Genomic DNA, 21,205 nt, shown 5'->3' on the forward strand with positions numbered 1-21,205 from the left:
CTTCATATTCTTTTTTTTTTTTTTTTTTTTTTGCCAGTCCTGGGCCTTGGACTCAGGGCCTGAGCACTGTCCCTGGCTTCTTTTTGCTCAAGGCTAGCACTCTGCCACTTGAACCACAGCGCCCCTTCTGGCTGTTTTCTATATATGTGGTGCTGAGGAATCGAACCCAGGGCTTCATGTATACGAGGCAAGCACTCTTGCCACTAGGCCATATTCCCAGCCCCATATTCTTGTATTATATTTATTCTTTACTCCCTCTGTCTCACTCCCTGCATCCTTCCCTCTATTGATTCCTGATATGAAGTAAAGGAGCTGGGCAAAATGAACAAATTCTCTATTTGGGAGTTTTGTTTTTTGTTTTTTTTTTTGCCAGTCCTGGGCCTTGGACTCAGGGCCTGAGCACTGTCCCTGGCTTCTTCTTGCTCAAGGCTAGCACTCTATATATGTGGTGCTGGGGAATCAAACCCAGAGCCTCATGTATACGAGGCAAGCACTCTTGCCACTAGGCCATATCCCCAGCCCTCTATTTGGGAGCTTTAACATTCAGTTACTTAATAAGCCTTTTTTTTTTTTCAGAAGGGTTGAGTTTACAGGTCCTACTTTGATCAAAAAGTTTAAGTTTGCTGGGAGCTGGTTGCTCATGCCTGTAATCCTAGCTACCCAGGAAGCTGAGATCTGAGAATTGCAGTTCAAAACCAGCTTGGGCAGGAAAGGCCATGAGACTCTTATCTCCAATTAACCACCAGAGAACCGGAAGTGCCCCTGTGGCTCAAAGTGGTAGAGCACTAGCCTTGAACTGAAGAGCTCAGGGACAGTGCCCAGACCTAGAGTTCAAGCCCCATGACTGACAAGAAATTTTAAAGAAATGTCCTTTCTTTATAAAGGGCGTCATTGCATTCACATGGGTTACATCTTTCCTGACAGTGTTGCAGCATGAACTGAGGTAACGCATGTTGAAGGGAGTCCTGGGCAATTAGACTCCCCAGTTAGATTATGAAGGCCAGTGGTCTGATTTATGGGCTGCTCAGGTTCGAGCTTAATTAGATGTCATAGCTTCTTCCTAGCTTTAGCCAGAGTTGAACTCAGAACACTTAGCCAGCAGCAGCTGTTCAATACTCATGTTAACGCCTTTGCTGCCTGCCTGCGGTATTCAGAGGCAAGTCTGTTTTTGCTGAGGAATTTTGTGTGTAGCAGCTTTAGACACCAGACAAGCTATTACTGGTCTAGCTTCTTCTGGTAAGGATTTTCTTTCTCTAGTGATCTAAGGAAGGTGTTCATTAGGTTCAGTAAGATTCATTAAGACTCTTTACTGACTTTACTTGCTAAGGTGCTAAGGGAGGTTTGAGCATACATAGTGTCCTGGCTTCTTAAACTGTCTGTCACTGTCCTTGGGCTAGACTCTGACCTTCTCTGAGCCTTAACTATCTGTAAATTCTTCCCCTCCATCTGGCCTCACAAGGCACAATATAACATGGATGTTCTTTCAGCTTCCAGTTTTTCTAGCACTGGACATGACACATCAGACTAGTATTCATAACAGAAATTAGTCAAAACTGTGATTTCAAACATGGTCACAAAGAAAAATAACGCTGCTTCATTTGAAGCAGCGTTTACCTAGCTCTATCAAATGTATCAGGCCTTTTTTTTCTGTAAAAACAGCAACAAACAGGGGCTGGGAGTGTGGCCTAGTGGTAGAGTGCCTACCTAGTGTGCATGAAGTCCTGGGTTCGATTCCTCAGCACCAAATATGTATAGAAAAAGCCAGAAGTGGTGCTGTGGCCCAAGTGGAAGTGTGCTAGCCTTGAGCAAAAAGAAGCAAGGGACAGTGCTCAGGCCCTGAGTCCCAAGCGCCAGGACTGGCAAAAACAAAACAAAACAAAACAAAAACCACAGCAAAATAAAAATTCTAATTAAAATCCACTTGGGTATGGAGCTGTGGTTCAAATGGGAGAGTGCCTGCCTAGGAAGCACAAAGCACAGTGGCTCAAGCCTAGCTACTTGGACAGCAGAGATCTGAAGGGTTTCTTGAGGGCAGAGTGCCCCCAAAAGGACAGTAGACCACAAGTCTACTGAGAATGGTGGTGTGCCTTTCATCTCAGCTACATAGGGAGGCATAAACAGGAGGATCACAGTCTAGGCTTTCCAGGGCAGAGAGTGAGATCCCAGCTGCAAAATAACAACACACAAAGAGATACAGGCATGGCTCAGATGGTAGAGCAAGTGCCAGCCTAGCAGGTTCAAGGCCCTGCATTACAAGCCTTGTTATAGCTCAGAACAAACTCTACTTAAAATAACAACAAAACCTCACAGAAATCTAAGTTTTACTTTTTTGGGGAGGGGGAGGGGACACAAGGCCTAGCTCTGGAGCCCAGGCTGGCCTCAAACTGTCAACCCGAAATGTTTTTCAGCCTCCCCTGAATAGGAATTACAGGTGTAGGCTACCATGTCAGGTGAGGACTTAAGCTTTATGCAGCGATTTAAAAAAAGGGGAGGGGGGGAACTGGGAATATGGCCTAGTGGTAAAGTGCTCGCCTCCTATACATGAAGCCCTGGGTTCGATTCCTCAGCACCACATATATAGCAAAAGCCAGAAGTGGTGCTGTGGCTCAAGTGGCAGAATGCTAGCCTTGAGCAAAAAGAAGCCAGGGACAGTGCTCAGGCCCTGAGTTCAAGCCCCAGGACTGGCAAAAAAAAAAAAAATAAAAGGGGGAAAAACACATTTCAGTAAAGCTTTGGTAGTGCTCAGTTTATCTTTGATGTTTTTGTTGCCATTGTGGTCCTGTGTGCACTGATACCACACCATTGTATTAATTGTATTCCACTGTAGCTAGAAACTATCCCTCTACCCTCCCAGCCTCCCGCCTCTTCTTTTCTGTTGGTCTCCCGTTCTGTGTCTTCCTGTTTAGCCTGGCATCACTCTCGGCCCCTTGTGCAAAAGGGCTGCTGTTTTTCCCGTAGTCTGGAAGGAAGGAAAAAGAAAATCCTATGATCTACTTGTTTTCTCACCCACCTGGTGGTGGAGTGCAGCGTGTGTGTGTGTGTGTGTGTGTGTGTGTGTGTGCGCGCGCGACTGCAAGCCCATACCACACGCACATGCTTGCATGGCCTCTTGTGTCAGTGTGTGTGCATGCATGCTGCGCGTACTGCAAGCCTGGTGCGTGTGTGATTGCAAACACATGCACACGCTGGCACCACGCCTTGTGTGTCAAGTGTGTGCGTGTGCGCGCGCGCGCGTGCGCTTGCTGGCCCGCCGAGCCCGCCCGCGCCCCGCGCCCCGCGCCCCGCGCGCGCCCCGCTGTTTCCATGGGAACCAGGACAGCGCCGGGTCCCGCCACCAGAGGCCCCGCGCGAGCATGCCCAGTGCAAGCCGCGGCCCCGGCTCGGGTCCAGCTTCCCAGTAAGTGGCGTGCGGGACTCCGCCGAGCCTCCCCCGTGCGCGGGGCCCCGAGCCTTTGTGCGCCGAGGGGCGGGGGCGCCCGGCGGACACCCGGCCCGGGGACCCCGGCGGACACGATGCTCGCCTGCCTGGCCCGCGGGAGCCTCCTGGACGTCCTGCAGGAGGGCTTCACCGAGGTAACCGTCCCGCCCGCCCCTCCCCGCGCCCCCCCCACCCCGCCCGGCATCCGGGCTGGGTCTCCCCATCCACAGCCCGCATCCTCCCGGGGACCCCCGGGGCGAGCCGTCTGCGGAGCCCACGGTGTGTGTGTGGGGGGGGGGAGGGCCCAGGCGGTGGGCGTGGTGCGGGCTGCGGGAGCGCGGGGATCTCCGCGGGCTGCCGGCCTCCCGCAGAGCGGGCGGGGGGGGGGGCCACCCCGGGGACCCCACCCCCCGCGCCCGGGGCCGGGGCGCCCGGCTTCCCAGCTCCACCTCCTTCCACGCGCCCCGAGGTTCTTCCCCCCCCCCCCCCACCCGCCCCGGGAAACCCTCGGGGAGGCCCTGGAGACAAGGCGGGAGTAAGGGCTCCCTCTATTTCGGGGCGCTTAACCAGCTGAGCCAGGGAGGGTGGGGTGTCCTGGTTTGGGCGGAAAGTTTGGGGAGGGGAGCGCCGACCGCGATGGGCCCCAGGAAGGCCCCCCCCCCCCACGCGCCTGGCTCAACCCCGGGCGTAGATGCCTTCCAACCGGGGACATGGCGGGCTCAGAGCTTGCTGGAAAGAGGGGCCGTGGCATCTGGGCCCTGTTCAGGAAGCCAGCATTTTGACCCCCCACAAGCCAGCCTCAGATCTGCCAGGTAGGATGGGCCAGGGCCGCATCCTCTCCTGCTATTTTCTCCTCTTCTATCTGGCTGGAGACCCTTCCCCCCCTTGCCGTTTGCTCTCTCTGTTTCCTCCTGCTTCTGGGTCTCACCCGAACATCCAGGGAGACCTACGCCGTACCTTGTGCCCTCTTTCCCCTCTCCTGTTCTTTCCACCCATCTTAAATTCAAGTTTTTCTTTTTGTTTTGTTTCTGGGCTCAATATTGAACCACGGGCCTTGGGGGGTGCTAGGCAAGTTTCTACCACTGAGCTAGCAACACCCCTCAGCCCTTCCGATTCTTTAAGTTTAAAAACAAGAGCAAAACAGTTGTTTGGGTGGTGGGGTTTAAACCTAGCACCTGATACACGCCTAGCACATGTTGCATCCCTGAGCAACACCCCACCTGAATTCTCTTCCGCAATGTGAACATGTCAGGCAAGATGGAAGCACCTTTGTCCTCCCACTCCTCTCTCCCCTTTTCTCCAGAGGAAATCAGTCTTGTGAATTAGTGCATGCGATTTTTCTACAGCTGCAGGACAGACTGTTTCCTGGATTTCTGTTTCTCATTAGGAAGTCTTGCAGTTCTGACCTGCCTTCGAGCCTTCCCCATCCCTGGCCCCTGTTCCCCAGCCTTGTTCCTGACCCAGAGAGGAAAAACTGCAGAAATGCTGTCCCAGCCTAGCCAACTATGTTGGAATTTTCCTTTGGCTGAGGGGTGTCACAACCTTCATTGAAGGGCAGAGCTTGCATCCTGCCTGCACTGCAGGGCTCCTCAGCTTTGCACTGTTCCTGTCTGAACACATTTAAAGGATTGCTAACAAAGAGAGTTACCGGCTGAGAGTTGAGATATAGAAAAGCCAGGAGGGCTTCCCATGTTCCTGGTTCCTCTATTCTCCCTCTCTGCCTTTACGTCGCCCCCCTGTCCTTAGCTGCCTTAGTCTGATGTGTCCACTGTCGGTGGCAGGGGCTTATCTGGTCTTCTTGTGGCTTCCTCCCTTTTAATGATTCTCCTAGGCATCAGGACTCAGTGTCTGATGAGGAGGAGAAAACCAGCACAGTGCTAGCCCTGGTCCATGTTTTCTGCTCATTTTCACCTCTTCTCTATCTTTCAGTAGAAGGGCCACATGAACAAGGAGGCGTAGCTATGTTTTCCATGGCCGATCTGTAAATACCCACTCACCTCCAGTTCTTCCAGAACAAGGGAGATGGGGAGAGTGGGAGAGTTTTCCTGAAAACAAACGTACAACTTTACCATGAATTCCATCCCAGAATTAGGCAGTAGCGCCTTTTTTCCCTGCTGATGACTTGATTTTCCTACCCATCCCATAAACTTTCCTCTACCCTTTCTGCAGACCAGTGTATATCTGTTCCCCCTCTGTTACTAGATTTGGGAAAGCCAGTAAGCACTTCTGATGTTTCTGAAAAATTAACATCATCTACCTAATAAAACACGGATATGTTCAACTTGAGTGGTCCTTTACAGTTTCAAATAATTCTTTCCCATAGATAATCCATTTCATTAAAGAGTTCTTTTTGCAGACAGAATCTTCTTTTGTGTCACTGAATAGTGGTGTGACCGGTTACTTCAGAGTTAGTGGGGCTCTGGTTGACCTAGTTCAGGCTCCGAGGTTCCTTAATAGATCTAGTCATACTCAGTCCCTTTGGTTTGAGTCATGAGATATGATGTAAATAGGGCTTAAAAGCCAGCATCAGAATACACTTTTAATTCCTCTGGGACACTTTTTACTGAGGCTATGAATACTACACATGTATTCAGTCCCCTCCTGGGAATGATCCATATCTGAAGCTTCCTTCATCACCTCGATGCTTTAGAGGTCTGTGTGGTGAGGGGCTGTGACCTCATTCTCTGTGGCAGAAAAAAAACTGCCCTAAGAGCTACAGCCCTAATTGGTTAATTATAAGAGAACCCTGCAGCAGAGAGAATCCCGGCCCTCTGAATCAAAGCTTCTCTCCCCTACCCACTCTTGGCCTCTGTTCTCAATTCATATGATACTGTGTACAATTATACACACAGAATTTTCTTCTGTATCTTCCACTCATTGAACCTGTCTGCCTGGCAACTAATTCACAGAATCCATCCTCATCAGTGATGTTAACATAACCTCCTTATATCTACATAGTTGGTTTTGTTGGGAATTATCCTTAAGACTGGGAAACTTGCATCCTCGTTCTCTTCTGTGATGGGTTTTCTGTAGTTCACCATTTCCCCATTCTGCATCTGCCTCAAAGCTATTTGTTTTCTTTGCCAGTTGATTATTGGTGTTATATGAACATGGTCCTTCGTTAATGTGCCAAGATGAATTTCTGCCAGTGTTGTTGTTTTTTTCTGATGACTGAACTTTCTTTAAAAGACTTTAATGTTTGCATTGGAAGGTTTTGATAGTGCTCAGATTGTAATAGGATTTGGCCAGTAGCATTCATTCATTTAGGAATCAGCCCTTTATTGCGTGGGTGTTGAAAAACACTCAATTCAGTTCCTGCTTCCAAGGGATTAACATAGAAAGCCAGAACATAATAGGATGCTTAATATCATAAAGAAATAATGTTTGTGGGCGGTTGTAGAATAACTTCTAGTTAATGATATAATGAAAATCACTAAATATTTACCAACCTTCTTGCTCATTAAAGCTAGGATTTTCTCCCCTATTCTGGTATATGCGTGCAAGCACTCACTAGACATTTGCTGAATTACTGTGTTTACCAGGCCTCATGCCAGCCTCTGAAAATAGAAGTCAAATGACAGAGTCTGTGCCCTAATAGAACTCACAGGCCACCAAAGACAAAGAAAGCAAATGTAAAAGCAAAGGAAGGGGTAACATTGTCCACAAAAGAAATGTACTCATTACCTGACTTATTAAATGGTAACCCCTCTGTAAAACACCTTAATAGCAACAATAAAATTATGCTGAAAAAATAAGTAAATGCTCAGAGTATCATACTTGTGGTAATACAGAAATCTCGCCTGTGGAGAAGAGTGAACTTTGAAGTGAACACCTAAGAGGGTAGACATGGTGGAAAGGTTTATGAAAAGGTTGCCTGACAGGAAATCAGTTTGTCTGAGTCTTCACCTTTTGGGATATATGACATGGCAAGTTTTCTCTACTGGGTTTCCTCTTGGTAGAAAAATACAAATGGAAACTCCACACGAAGATGCGTCTCTTTGGCTGCATGCAGTGGCATATGCCTGTGGTCGCAGCTTCTCAGGAGGTCACAGCAGTAAGATCATTTGGGCCCGTGAATTGGAGAGTGCCTTCGGCAACATAGCAAGACCGTGCCTGGAAAAAAAAAAATAATGCTTGGCAGCCCTTGAGAAATGGCGCTTGAGCCTTCGTCAGGCCTCATCCCACTAAGGGGAGCGTGGAGTACCGGCCACTGGAGCGGCGGGGCTGAGCATAGCTCCTGAGGGCGGCGTGCTTCTCGGTGGAGTACCGTCCCATCTCGGGATCCACAGGAGGCTTCCAGACACTTCCACAGCAAATCCCTTGTGCTTTTCTACAGAATCAAAGGCCTGCTAAGTCTTTTATTTTATTTTTTTGGTCAGGCTTGAACTCCTGTAGGGCCTGGGCTCTGTCCCTGAGCTCTTTTGTTCAAGGTGCCCTCCAAAGTGCAGCTTCCAGCCTTTGAGTGGTTCATTGGACATAAGTCTCACAGGGACTTTTCTGCCCAGGCTGGCTTCGAACCACAATCCTTAGATTACAGCCTTCTGTGTAGTTAGGATTACAGGCCACTGGCACCTGGCCCTGCTGCTGCTGCTGCTCCTGTTTCTTCTATGCAAACTGATTTCTATCCTGCTCCTTAGGTTCCTGGCTTTGTTCCCACGGGAGCCAATGCCAGCTCAACAGATGCTCCCTGGCCCAGCGCTGTGGGGAAGCCTTGTGGTCCTCCTGCTGTGTGAGGTGCTGGCTGGGTGTGTGGCATAGTGGCAGGGTACTGCTTGCCAGGTGCCACGGCCCTGGGCTGCTTCAAGGGTCTGGGAAGCACTAGCAATGCTTCAGTTGCCATGACTGGCCTTATTGTCCGGGTTCCTCAGACCAAAGACTGAAAACTGACCTTTTTCTGAATGCGCTGCTGTTTGTGAGCCAGTGCTCACGCAAGTGCTCACCGAGGTAGCGTCAAGTGGCCAGGCTTGGGTAGGGGCTGGGGTTAGAAGTGTGCTCCGTGTCTAGGACAAGGGATACCCTGGACTAAGAGTGGTCATCTGTCCATGCATTTCTATGCATTTATCGAATGTCTAATGTAGCATGGATTCATGGACCGTCAAAGATACTTTGGGAAACTTACAACTAATAAAAAAAAAAGAAACCCTTAAAATTAAGGATAGGAAGTGATATTTTTCAGAACATTTTAGCTCTTCATTTTCTGACACATTATCCTTAGACCGGAAGCCCTGTTCATGGGAAGAAGAAAGTTAATGATATTGTTTTCTTATGCACTTAATTTTTTTTTAACCTAACTAACCACCAGCTACAATGAAGAAAGAACTTTACCTGGTTCAGTAAAGGCCTGAAAGGGTTAATGGGGCGTGGGGAGCATGTAGGCCAGTCATAACAAGACTTCCACACTTCCAGCCCTGTTTCTCGGGCAACTGAGGAGCTCTGACCCCCATGTGGTCTCCTGCTGCTGCAGGAGGGCCTGTGAGTTCTAAACAGGTATCTGATTTCATTGTGAAGCCAACTGCCTTCCTGCTCAACGCCCCCCCCCCCCCCCACAATTCCTGTCTCATTTATCTCCAGTGCTACACAAAAGCCAAGAGCGGAGCCGCTCATTCCTGTCTCAACTATCTCCAGCGCTACACAAAAGCGGAGCCGCTCCGGTTTCCCAGAAAGGAGCAGCCTGCTGGGGCCAAGAGGTCCCAGGGCTTCCCTGGTGAAACCCACCCAGGACTCGTGCAACTCTAACCAAGCAGGTCCCTCGAAGGAATTCCCCCTGACCTCGAGTCTTAGAGGCAGTTCAAAGCCTAGGCTGGTTTTACAAAGTTGTGTTTGGAGTGAAGAACAGATCTTGTAAAAAAATAAAATAAAATAAATAAATAAAAGAAGAAGGAAAGTTACATTTGGCGGCAAGAAAGCTTTCAAGGTCAACATTCCTGCCCACATGAAGAACATGAAGAACTGTCTGTACTAGAAGAGTTGTGACCCCCAATTGTAGGATAACATGCGGTGTCTGTGAAGGTGTCTGTGAGGAGGGATCCAGTCTCATCCAGCCAGAACCCTGCCCAGCCAGCTCACATCCATTCCTCACACTGGACCAGAGCATTAGTAAAAATCCTCAGTTATTGTAGAAGCATCTCTCATGGTTGACATTAGTTCTATACTTTTACCAACGTAGTATGTATCATCTTGCCTTAAGAAGAAAAAAAAAATGATTGTAAGTTGCCAGAACCAAACTTGAACTAGAAGAGGTAGGAAATGGAACTTACTGACTCATGGAATCCAAGGAAAATCTGAAAAAAAGAAACCACAGAAAGGGCAGGGCACTGCAGAATGTGAGGCATAGAGAACATTGAGAACTCAAACACGGGCAGGGTTGGCTCCCCCTGTTCTCTGTCCCTGTTCGCCACGTCTTTCTGTGTCTGTCTGTCTCCGTCTCCAGGAGCTTCTCGTTCTTGCCTTGGCAGCCTGGCTCACGGCGGCATCTAGGTTTTGATTCTCACAGCTTGGTTTGGGAGAGAGGGAGCTGGAGGTGGGAGGTGGAGGAGAGACTGATTCAAGTCCAGAATGTCAGCAAAACATTCCAGGGATTTGTTGACTAATCAATTTAGGTAGAACAATCAACTATGGCTGTGGAGCAAGTGATAGCAGCCCAGTCCCCTGCCCACCACTGGTTACAGAGGGATATGTCCTCTGAGACAGGAAGTCAGTCAGCCAGCCAGCTACCCCAGAGAGAGTTAGCTACGCCCACCCAGGCCCAGCTGGAATCCGTCATGGTCTTCCCCCCTGCCCCCCCCCCACTCCTCTCCAGCAGTTCTTGGAAACAGACCAATGGCAGGCATGTTCAAGATACTCTTCATGTTCTAGATATCTCTGTTGTACTGAACCTGTTGTATCTTGTCTACTCTTAATATTGGACTCATAAAATGATAGTACTAGAAGGAAACAAAATACAATTGTTTCTTGGTGCGTACTTCTTTTTTTTTATTCTTTTTCTTTTGGTTTGTTTTGAACTGCTACCAGAAAACTCGCAAAAATTTGCTTTAGCTGCCAGAATACAGGGAGGAGGTTGGGGAGTTGGAGAGGGGGGAGGATTCAAGATGGAGGAGAATGAAGCTAAGTCAGCTGAGCTCTGAACCCCAACTCTGGCTGGAGAAGAATGCTTTTCCCTATTTAGAACAGTTGGTTTTGCTGGGTACCAGTGGCTCAGCTACTCAGGATCTGAGGGTCCCCGTTTGAAGCCAGTCTGGGCAGTAAATCTACAAGACTCATATTTCTAATTAAAAAGCCCAAAGTAGAGCTGTGGCTCAAGTGGTAGAGTACTAGCCTTGAGCAAAAGGAAGGAAGGGAGGGAGGGAAGGAGGGAGGGAGGGAGGGAGGGAGGGAGGAAGGAAGGAAGGAAGGAAGGAAGGAAGGAAGGAAGGAAGGAGAAAGAGCTCAGAAAGTCCCAGTGTCTGGGTGGTGCACTCGCTCTCTCTCTCTCTCTCTCTCTCTCTCTCTCTCTCTGAGTTTTACATAGTTATAATTTAAAAAATAAGACCAAGAGAAGGAAACTAAACAAAAACCTACTAGTTTAACTCCCAAAAAGTAACAGTACAGGGCTGGGAATATGGCCTGGTGGCAAAAGTGCTTGCCTCCTACACACGAAGCTCTTGGTTCGATTCCCCAGCACCACATATATGGAAAACGTCCAGAAGGGGCGCTGTGGCTCAAGTGGCAGAGTGCTAGCCTTGAGCGGGAAGAAGCCAGGGACAGTGCTCAGGCCCTGAGTCCAAGGCCCAGGACTGGCAAAAAAAAAAAAAAGTAACAGTACAAGTGACCATATAAGAACTAGAATAAAATGGGTAAATTTTTCTTTTATCTCATAGGCTTTAAAATATCAATTCACTTCGTTTTAATAAAAATAAAATCCTTTTCAAGGCCCAAACCCACCGTAAACAAAATGCCTACTCATGAACTGCAACATATATTAAAAACAAAAGGCTGACATTTGTAACAAAACTAGATATGGAGGCAGTAAGGGGCAGAGGGCTGAACACTTTGATAGAAAAATGTGGAAAAAAACAGGAACAAACAATTCATATGGATGTAAAAAAAAGATAAAAGGCAAAGATATATTATGGATTTCCAGCCCTACTAAAAAGCAATTTGGGCTAAGCAACACTAAGGCATAATTTCCTTTCTATCACATTGGCAAAAATTAGCATAAAGCATGTTCAGTGGATAAGACTATGGGAAAATAGGCACTCCATTGTGGTGGCAAGTTTGGCAGCATCTGACAATTGACCCAGTAATCTCATCTTGGAATCTACCCTGAAGCTGAACATCACTCAACACGGAGACACCTGTGTGCAAAGTTACTGATTGCAGCAGTGTTTGTCAATACAACCCCACCCCTCAAAAGTCCCCCAAATACCATATATAAGAGTGTGGTTGAATCCCCATAATCAAGTACTCTGTGCTGGAAGAATAAATGAGGAAGAGCTCTGTTAACCAGTGCAGAGTGGGCAGGCAACAGGAGATCCATGAGTTGGTTTATTTGTAGGATATAGATGGAAATAGGGTACAAAGAATGCAGCAAAGGGAAGGAGGTAGGGAGAGTAATGGAAAGATACCTCTTTTAAAAATTTTTATTTATAGCTTTTCCTTCCTTCCTCCCTCCCTTCCTTCCTTCCTTCCTTCCTTCCTTCCTTCCTTCCTTCCTTCCTTCCTTCCTTCCTTCCTTCCTATCTTCTTTCTTTCCTTTTGCCAATCCTGAGGCTTGAACTCATAGCCTGGCCGCTGTCTCTGAGGTTTTTTTTTTTTTGCTCAAAGTTAGTGCTCTATCACTTGAGCCGCACCTCCACTTCTGGCTTTCTTTGGTGGTTAATTGGAGATAATAGTCTCATGGACTTCACTGTCCTGGCTGGTTTTGAACTGTGATCCTCATGCCTCAGCTTCCTGAGTAGCTAGGATTACAGGTGAACTGCCAGCGCCTAGCTTTAGCTTTAACTTTTAGAGCTATGATAGTGTCCTAGAATGTGATAGTGTTCTAGAATGTGGTGGAGAACTCTAAACAGTAGCAAACAAGACTAACTATATTGTCAATGAGTAGTGTAGTCACAACAGAAAGGAGTGGAAAAGAAAGGGACGAACCTAAGGAGAATTGAGTCAGAAGAACAATATATAGATATTAGAGTTATTTTTTTTACAATGTACAGGGATGAGGTGTGCTTCTGAAAAGTTTCCTTCGAGGTGTGTGTGTGTGTGTGTGTGTGTGTGTGTGTGTGTGTGTGTGTTGGGGAAGCTGGGGATGGACTCCCAGAGCCTCGTGCATGCTAGACAAGTGCTCTAACCCAGAGCTATATCCTCAGCTCCTCCTTTGTTCTCAGTGGACAGCCAGATGTGGAAACAGTGGGTGAGTTGTGTTTTCACACTTACATGTGCTTATAAATCCCTAGGAGATGGTGTTAAAATAGAAGTTCTGACTTGGTAGGGATGGGAAGGAGCTGGGCATCTGCTTTTCCAAGCTGGTTTCCAAGCTGCTGAGGCTGCTTTAGTCTTCCACAACCACGTAGGGTAGATCTCTACATGAGTCCTTGTTTCCACGTTGTGTAGACTACTAATGAGGGACTCAAGCACTAAGTGTAGTGGAAGGGTGGCTTCGATTCAGGTGCATCCTGAAGGCTTCAGTGACATCATCTAAATCTCAGAGATGCTTTCGTGTAGGTGTGGAAAGAACTTGAGCATGAGAAGGAAATCGGAACCCCTTATTCTGGCTCGCTATCTGGGTGACCTTACTTTGAGTCTCAGTTTCCAGTCCACACAGCAGATGACAATAACATCTCCCTGGAAAATTAACATTAAAGGAAAATGTTTAAAGGACCTAGCATAGTTGTTGATTGATTTTTTTTTTTTGCCAGTCCTGGGGCTTGAACTCAGGGCCTGAGCACTGTCCCTGGCTTCTTTTTGCTCAAGGCTAGCACTCTGCCACTTGAGCCACAGCGCCACTTCTGGCCATTTTCTGTATATGTGGTGCTGGGGAATCGAACCCAGGGCCTCATGTATATGAGGCAGGCACTCTTTCCACTAGGCCATATCCCCAGCCCTGTTGATTGATTTTTGGTAGTTGTGGTGCAGAAGATGGAGCCAAGAGCCTCAAGTATGCTAGACAAGGCTCCACCAGTCACTAACTAGAGCCCCGTACATCGTGAACAGAATAGGTGTTTAGTAAGGTGATATTATTGTTTGTGCTGAGGAAAGGACCAGAGCTGTGGCGAATGTGCATGAAAACTGTGGCAAGGAACTTTTTTTTTTTGGCCAGTCCTAGGCCGTGAACTCAGGGCCTGAGCACTGTCCCTGGCTTCTTTTTTGCTCAAGGCTAGCACTCTGCCACTTGAGCCACAGCGCCACTTCTGGCCATTTTCTGTATATGTGGTGCTGCGGAATCAAACCCAGGGCCTCATTATAGGAGGCAAGCACTCTTGCCACTAGGCCATATTCCCAGCCCTGTGGCAAGGAACTTCTAATCATAGACAGTTTTGCATCACAGACAATGAACCTTTATAGCCACAGGAAGGCTATGGTTCCTTAAGTAGAAATTGTCATGACCTAATGAAAAGTACTTCTTCTAGACTATCCTTGCACAATTAACTTTTGCAATCATCTGATGAAACAATTCAATCAAATACACGTTGAACACCTGTTACTGTGTCAAACAATGCTGAACTGATGTAACTTTGCAGGGATTTCAGATCTTAACTCCTTTGGGGGTCACCCTTTAGCTTCCTTTTCTCCTTCAAGACCTCTCCTTCCCTTAAGCTTGGGCTTCAGACTCTCAGCCTCCAAGCAGCCCACTGTAGCTTTTACATTTTTTTTTTTCTTTGCCAGTCCTGGAGCTTGAACTCAGGGCCTGGATGCTATCCCTAAGATTCCTTTGCTTAAGGCTAGCTAGCACTCTACCACTCGAGCCACAGCGCCACTTCCGGCTTTCCTGTTGATGTGGTACTGAGGAATCAAACCCAGGGCTTCATGCGTGCTAGGCAAGCACTCTACCACTAAGCCACATTACCAGCTCCTAGCATTTTCTTTTATCAGCCTGCAAGTTTCTCCTTTTTCTTCCATTCCTTTCCTGCTTCTTGAGGGCATGGGGCTCTTCCTAGCCCTGTGACATAGTGTAGGTAGTGCTTGTGCTCAACGTACTGTTGGACTGATTTTATGTCACGCGATAAACCCTCCAGGAGTCAGGTTTGTAAGAGGACTAGGAAAAGCCTTCTGGGAAAGGTAATGCTTGAGTTAGGACTTAAGAAGGGATATCAGATAGAAAGAGGTACAGTATCAGAAAAGTACGGTGCCTTTGGAGAATGCGCATAGCTTTGGACAGCGCACAGAGGGTTAGAGGTGAAGCTGGAGAACAGGCAAAGGCCCGCCCATGGCTGACCTGAATGACAGCTGGGGAGACTGGATTTTATCTTGAGGATAATGGAAGAGCCATGTATGGAGGGTGAGCTGATGGTGATATTACTACTATTGTAGGGAAATTGGTTAGGACTTTTACAATAAGCCAAGTACTCATATTTCTGCTGTTACTCTCGACGCCTTTTCTAGTCTCAACCTCTTTTTCTCAGACCAGATTGGTTCACTCTTGAGGTTCCCTGTGCCTGGTTTGCTTTAGATGGTCCTACCTTGCCCGAGGATGGTGTCCAGCCCATGTTAGGCAGAAGATGCAGCCTTGTGTGTTCTGTAGGGTGAGCTGGGTAGCAAGAGGCCCCTGATAATTGCATAGATTCCCACTTACTGGGTTGTAAAACCAGATCTGCTATGTCCCAGCTATGAGGACAATGGACAAATTACATACCTTCTCAAAACTTACTGTAAAATGAACATAATGTTGATTCTGTAGTGTATTTGTGCGTGCGCGCAGGTGCACACTCTGTAGTGCTTTTTTTTGAGGATCATATTGAATGCTGATGTCAACAATAACGACCATTTAGTAAGCCTCAGTTGTATGTCAGGCTCTGTGCCAGGCATTCGTGAACTACTTAAAACATGTGTAAAACACCACAAATAGTGCCTAGTTTTGTGCAGTACATATTAACTGCTTCCCTCGTCTCCTCCTGATCATTCACTGCCTGCAGTTTGTTAGTGGCTGATGCATTATTGCCTTAGCACACTCTCTCGATGACTTTATTTATTCCCACAAATCAACAGAGAGCAAAACTAATGTCGCCTTAATTTAAGATCAGGAAGCAGTGAAGGAGTAATTTCCAACTTCATTTCATTAAGGAAGTACTTGGGACTTGGAGACCAGCTGTACTTTAAGTAAATTAGAATTTAATACAATTAGCCCTGGAACTTAATTTTTAGGTTCAGGGTCTTGGACTGCTGAACAGAGCTGCTGCCTGAATTATGACATTGTTCATGTGCTAATTAGATACAAGTGCCCATCTCCTGACCAGATAATTAGAACAAACATCTGAATACATGTTCTGTTCAAGGTATAAAATGGATTATGTCAGGTTGTCCAAAGGTTGGGGTGCTTTAGTCACATGTCTCTACCTGCTTGTCTTAAGTAAATAGTAGTGATAATGTTCAGCATACTCTTTCCTTTGTGTCAGTTTAATGCAACCAGATCCTCTTTGGCAAAATAAAAAACACGGATTAAAACTAACTGGGCGGCAATCCTAGGATTAAGGGCTCAGGAGAGTAAATCTTGCATTGGCCGTGAGATGATTTCACATAAGTCTCCGAAGCGAGCAGCAATGGAAGAGGCAGCTCTGAGCTGGGGTTGCTGTTAACCTCTGATTCTGCATGATCCATTTGTATGAGTGCCACAGCCCGCCCTGCCTATGTGCGTGAGGGATTGTTCGCGGGGAGTGTGGTGGGTTTCACTGGCAGCAGTGAAAACTCAGCTGAAAACTGGCTGAGGTCCCAGGTCCAGCCCTCCTCACTGTCAGCAGAGCAAACCTCAAGGAAAGCAGGATCATTGTCCTTGAGACACTTAGCCGCTGACTTATGTCTGCAGAGCCATCCAGGTCAATCTTTAGCTCTGAAGATTGCCATTGAACTGAGAATTTTAGCGCACGTGTTCCAAACCTGACCCTGATCGATGACCATCTTTTTTGGGCGTGCGGTCTGGGGCTTGAACTCAGGCCTGGCTGCCGTCCCTGATCTTGTTTTGCTCAAGGCTGATGCTCTACCACTTGAACCATGGCTCCGCCTCCACCTGTTTTGTTGCTTAATTGGAAATAAGAATCACACAGACTTACCTGCCCAGGCTGGCTTTGAACCATGATCCTCAGATCTCAGCCTCTTGAGTAGCTAGGATTACTGCTGTGAGCTACTGGTGCCCGGCCATGACACAGTCTTTATTCTTTCTTTCCCACCGTGTCCTGCCTCTCAGGTGGCCTTCGAGGATGCATGGTAAGAGATAGACCACGTGTCATTGTCCCCTTGTTTCCACTTTCTGTTTTCCAGCAACAGCTCCAGGCCTACGTGGCCTGGGTGAACGCACAGCTGAAGAAGAGGCCCGCGGTGCAGCCTGTGCAGGATCTGCGGCAGGATCTCCGGGATGGGGTGATCCTGGCATATCTCATCGAGATTGTTGGTCAGTTGGCCCTGGACTCTGACGCTAGCATAGACCAGAACATGACCTTCTCTATCCTCCATATGCCCTTCAAAGCAGGTTGTTTCTTCTTTAGAATATATGGCAATGAAAGTAGGGAAGATGTAACATATTCCATCAGCTCACTTACTCAGTGGTCTGTGTGCATGGCCCTGTGTATGTTTGGGTGTATGCTGAGCCTGTTCTTTCAGGATTCTTCCAGCCTAAAGTCAATACCATTCATGTACTTAGTACTCTGGTAGGATAATCAGACTAGGCAGAAAGAACAACCTCTGCCTAATCTTTGGGGTGCAGGGATGTCTGATTATATGGAATGGTGCCTAAACTAAGGCCTGCCAGAAGAATTGAAGCCTAAATGAGGGCCTGCCAGAAGAACCTATGTCTAAACTGAGACTATACGAGGAAGCAGTATCCAGGCAAACAGAATTTGTTACCTTTCTGAATTACGCTACCTTTCTGTAAGAGATGTTTCATAAAAGAATTGTTCCTCCTGGAGCCTGGGCACCATTCTTACTACATGGTACTATCAAGCCTTATCTTCTTGGCATGTACCCAGAACTTTGTTAGTATTTCTCTCACTTAATAGTAATTACTTGAAATCCATGTGTTTACCTACTTTTTCCTTTTGTATAGATTGGACTGTGTAACAATACACACACACACACACACACACACACACACACACGTTTTCTCTCCATGACCCCTAACTAAGGACACATACTAGGTACTCAAACATTTATTGTTCTGTTAGCTTACTGGCCGTGCAAGTGTGTGGAGTAGCAAGGTCTGTAACGGTGCCCCCGCCTCTGTGCATACCTTGTTGGACAGCTCATGAATTCTTCAGTGCAATAATAACATGGCAGTAGTAATCAAAGCTGCCAGGATTAAGTACTTTCTACCTTGTTCATTTCACTTAATCATCACACCCTTGGGAAACCGATGCTGTTAGTCCTACATTCAGGAAACAAGCTGAAAGAGAGGCTTCATTTATTTATTTTAGATTTTCTCTTTGTCAATTGTGGGGCTTGAATTCAAGGCCTAGGTGCTGTCCCTGAGCTCTTTTGCTCAAGGCTCTTGTGCTACCCCCTTTGAACCATAGTGCCACTTCCGATTTTCTGGTGGTTAACTGGAAATAAACATCTCACAGATGGACTTTCCTGCCTGGGCTGGCTTTGAACCACGATCCTCAGATCTCAGCCTCTGGAGCAACTAGGATTACAGGTGTGAGCTACCAGTGCCCGGCTAGGATTTGTATTTTTTTTTCTTTTTAGTCTTATTGAGTATTTAGTTGGTGTCAGAGTAGCTGAGCTTCTTGCTGCTTTGAGTATTTATGATATGGGAATAAAGACAGGTTGAGTGTATCTCATCCAACATGCTTGGGATCAAAAATATTTCACATTTCATAGTGTTTTAAAAATGTTTTTGAAATATTTGGCTATAACCATTTACCATTTAAATATTATGAATCCCCAAATAAATCTAAAATGCTCCAAAGTTGGAAACTTTGAGCACCACATCAGTTAGGCATATTCAACCCATACTAATGTTTTACTCCATTTGTGACGTTTATAGAAGCTAAGCAACTTCATGGCTCACATAACTAAGTACCAAAATGTACAACTTCTTTCATCCCATTCCAAAGCCCATTTGATACCTTTAATGTTGCATTTACATGGCTGGTAGGAAATCCAGATGCTACAAAAGGATATGAAGCCCAAAGCCTTTTTCTCTACCTCTGTTTGTCCACCACCTCCTCATTCTCCATTCTAGAAACAGCCAGTGTTAACATTCCTTACATTTCTTTCCAGAGGTATTCAGTACATCTAGAAACAGTAAGAAAATGTATTCTTATTTTTCCCAACCCCCAGATCTTTAAACTCTCTCTCTCTCTCTGTGTGTGTGTGTGTGTGTGTGTGTGTGTGTGTGTGTGTGTGTGTTGCTAGGAATGAATCCAGGGCCTGTGTATGCTAAGCAGATCTACCACTCAGATACATGCTCCGCTCTAAACACTGCTTTTTGTTGAGATTTTGCTATATCGAAATAACCTCAGTATGGTACCAATGGCTCAGACCTATAATCTTAGCTACTCAGGAGGCTGAGATCTGAGGATCAAGGCTAGAAGCCAGCCTGGGCAGGAAAGTCTATGAAACTCTCATCACCACCAATTAAACACTCAAAATAAAAAAGCTGGACGTGGAGTTGTGGCTCAAGTGATAGAGCACTAACCTTGAACAAAAAAAGCTCAGGGACAGTGCCCAGGCTGTGAGTTTAAGCCCCAGGACTGGCATATGCACACAAAACCTCAAGGTGTCTTCTCTAATTTGTTTGTTTAGCCATTAACTTTTCCTTGAGTCTTAGACATGAGTATCCAACATGAATATTCAGTATCCCCATGTGGAGGTCTCATTTGTAGCCCTTAACTTTCTATGTCCCAATCAGCATTTTTTATTTTCTTTTACTTACCAGTCTCTTTATCCTGCAAGCATGAGCCACCAGTGCCCAGCCAGCTACATTTCTTGAAATGATATGAACATTGACCAAACTTGGTTGTAATCTCCATCTCTATGGATATAAACTTGGAGAGAGAAGGAATTTACTTGTTCATTTCTCTCTGTCATGCCCAGAGCAGTGCCCGGCACCCAGTGGGTGTTCAGTGAGTAATCATTGAATGAATAAATGCACACACAGTAACGTCACAGGCACACAGGTAGATATCAACATTTGAAGGTCCTCTAAAAGTCTTTCATTCTTCTCTTCCCCATCCAAAGTACAACCGCCAAGATTTAATTTGCCTGGATACCTATGAATAATTTAGTAACCATGTCAAATATCCCCCCCCCCCCTTGCACCTGGCTGTTAAATTACCTATGACACCCTATCTTTTCTCTCTCCTCACAGCAGGAGAGAAGCTGAGTGGGGTACAGTTGAGCCCCAGTAACCAGCAGGAGATGAAGAGTAATGTGGAGAAGGTACTACAGTTTGTGGCCTCCAAAAAGATCCGTATGCACCAGACTTCGGCTAAAGGTCAGTGTTCTTCATGTCCTTGGTGGACAAATCGCACTCCGCTTCAGTGGTGCTTGCAGCCTCCGCACCTTGGTCCTGGGTCAAGGGCTCTGAGTGGCTTGGAATAGAATCAGATCCATGAATTCATTTTTTTTTCCTATAAAGATAGGTATCTTCTTTTTGTTCTTTTTGGCCAGTCCTGGGGGCTTGAACTCAGGGCCTGGGCACTGCCCCTGAGCTTCCTTTGCTCAAGGCCAGCACTCTACCATTTGAGCCACCATGCCACTTCCATCTTTTACTGTTTGTATGGCACTGAGGAATCAAACCCAGGGCTTCATGCATGCTAGCACCCTACCACTAAGCCACATTCCCAGCCTGATTAAATATATTCTTGAGATGGATTAGATTGGAGCATTGAGTGGAGATAGAAATTCTCTGTTCATTTATCTAAATACAATTTGTTTAAATATGAATACAAAAATTAACTCAGAATTCTCATTTATCAGCAGTGAAGATAAATAGCATTTTCAAGTTCTGTTGGTTTCAAATTATTTCAAATTATTATAACCTATGCTGATTATTTTGGGTTTTTTATTGTTGTTGTTGTTGTTGTTGGTCATGGGGCTTGAACTCAGAGCCTGGGTGCTGTTGCAGAGCTATTTTTTTTCCCCCTCAAGGATAGTGCTCTACCACTTTAAGCCACCTCTCCACTTCCAGTTCTCTGGTGTATAATCAAAGATAAGAGCCTCAAGGACTTTCCTGCTCCCGCTGGCTTCGAACCATGATCCTCATGTCTCAGTCTCATTAGTAGCTGGGATTACAGGCGTGAGCTACCAGCGCCCTGTACTGTCAGTTGAACTCAGGGCCTTGTGCTTGCTATTCAGGTGTTCTTCCACTTGAGCCTCTGGCTCCTTTTTATGTTGGTTGTTTTTCAGGTGGGATCTCACTTGTCCCTGCTGGGCTGTGATCCTCCCACTGGTGATTTCCAGTATCTCTGGAGATGATAGGCAGGTGTAAGCATGCCCAATCACTGAGTGAGATGGGATCTCATAAACTTTTATGCCTAGGCTGGCCTTGAACCCTGAGTCAAGTAGTTAGGATTACAGGCTTGAGCTACCATATTTGGCATAATCTATGCCTTTGCCATAGTTTTCTTTTTCCTTCCTTCCTTCCTTCCTTCCTTCCTTCCTTCC

General features: G+C 46.6%; 1 protein-coding gene across 8 annotated transcripts in view; it reads left to right on the forward strand.

Moving 5' to 3' along the window:
• Dixdc1 (DIX domain containing 1) overlaps positions 1 to 21,205 on the forward strand; it is a 62,860-nt gene that overhangs the window by 5,941 nt on the left and 35,714 nt on the right. For 4 of the 8 annotated variants that reach the window (XM_048343839.1, XM_048343840.1, XM_048343835.1 and 1 more), the window contains exons 3-4: positions 16,862 to 17,069; positions 19,911 to 20,033. In XM_048343839.1, coding sequence (XP_048199796.1) covers positions 16,862 to 17,069; positions 19,911 to 20,033 — 331 coding nt within the window. Of the gene's footprint in view, positions 1 to 3,386; positions 3,574 to 14,473; positions 14,889 to 16,861; positions 17,070 to 19,907; positions 20,034 to 21,205 lie in introns of those variants that run through there. The other 4 variants (XM_048343837.1, XM_048343843.1, XM_048343841.1 and 1 more) reach the window with 4 other exon arrangements.

This window comes from Perognathus longimembris, chromosome 3, assembly GCF_023159225.1.
Source record: "Perognathus longimembris pacificus isolate PPM17 chromosome 3, ASM2315922v1, whole genome shotgun sequence".
NCBI lineage: Eukaryota > Metazoa > Chordata > Mammalia > Rodentia > Heteromyidae > Perognathus > Perognathus longimembris.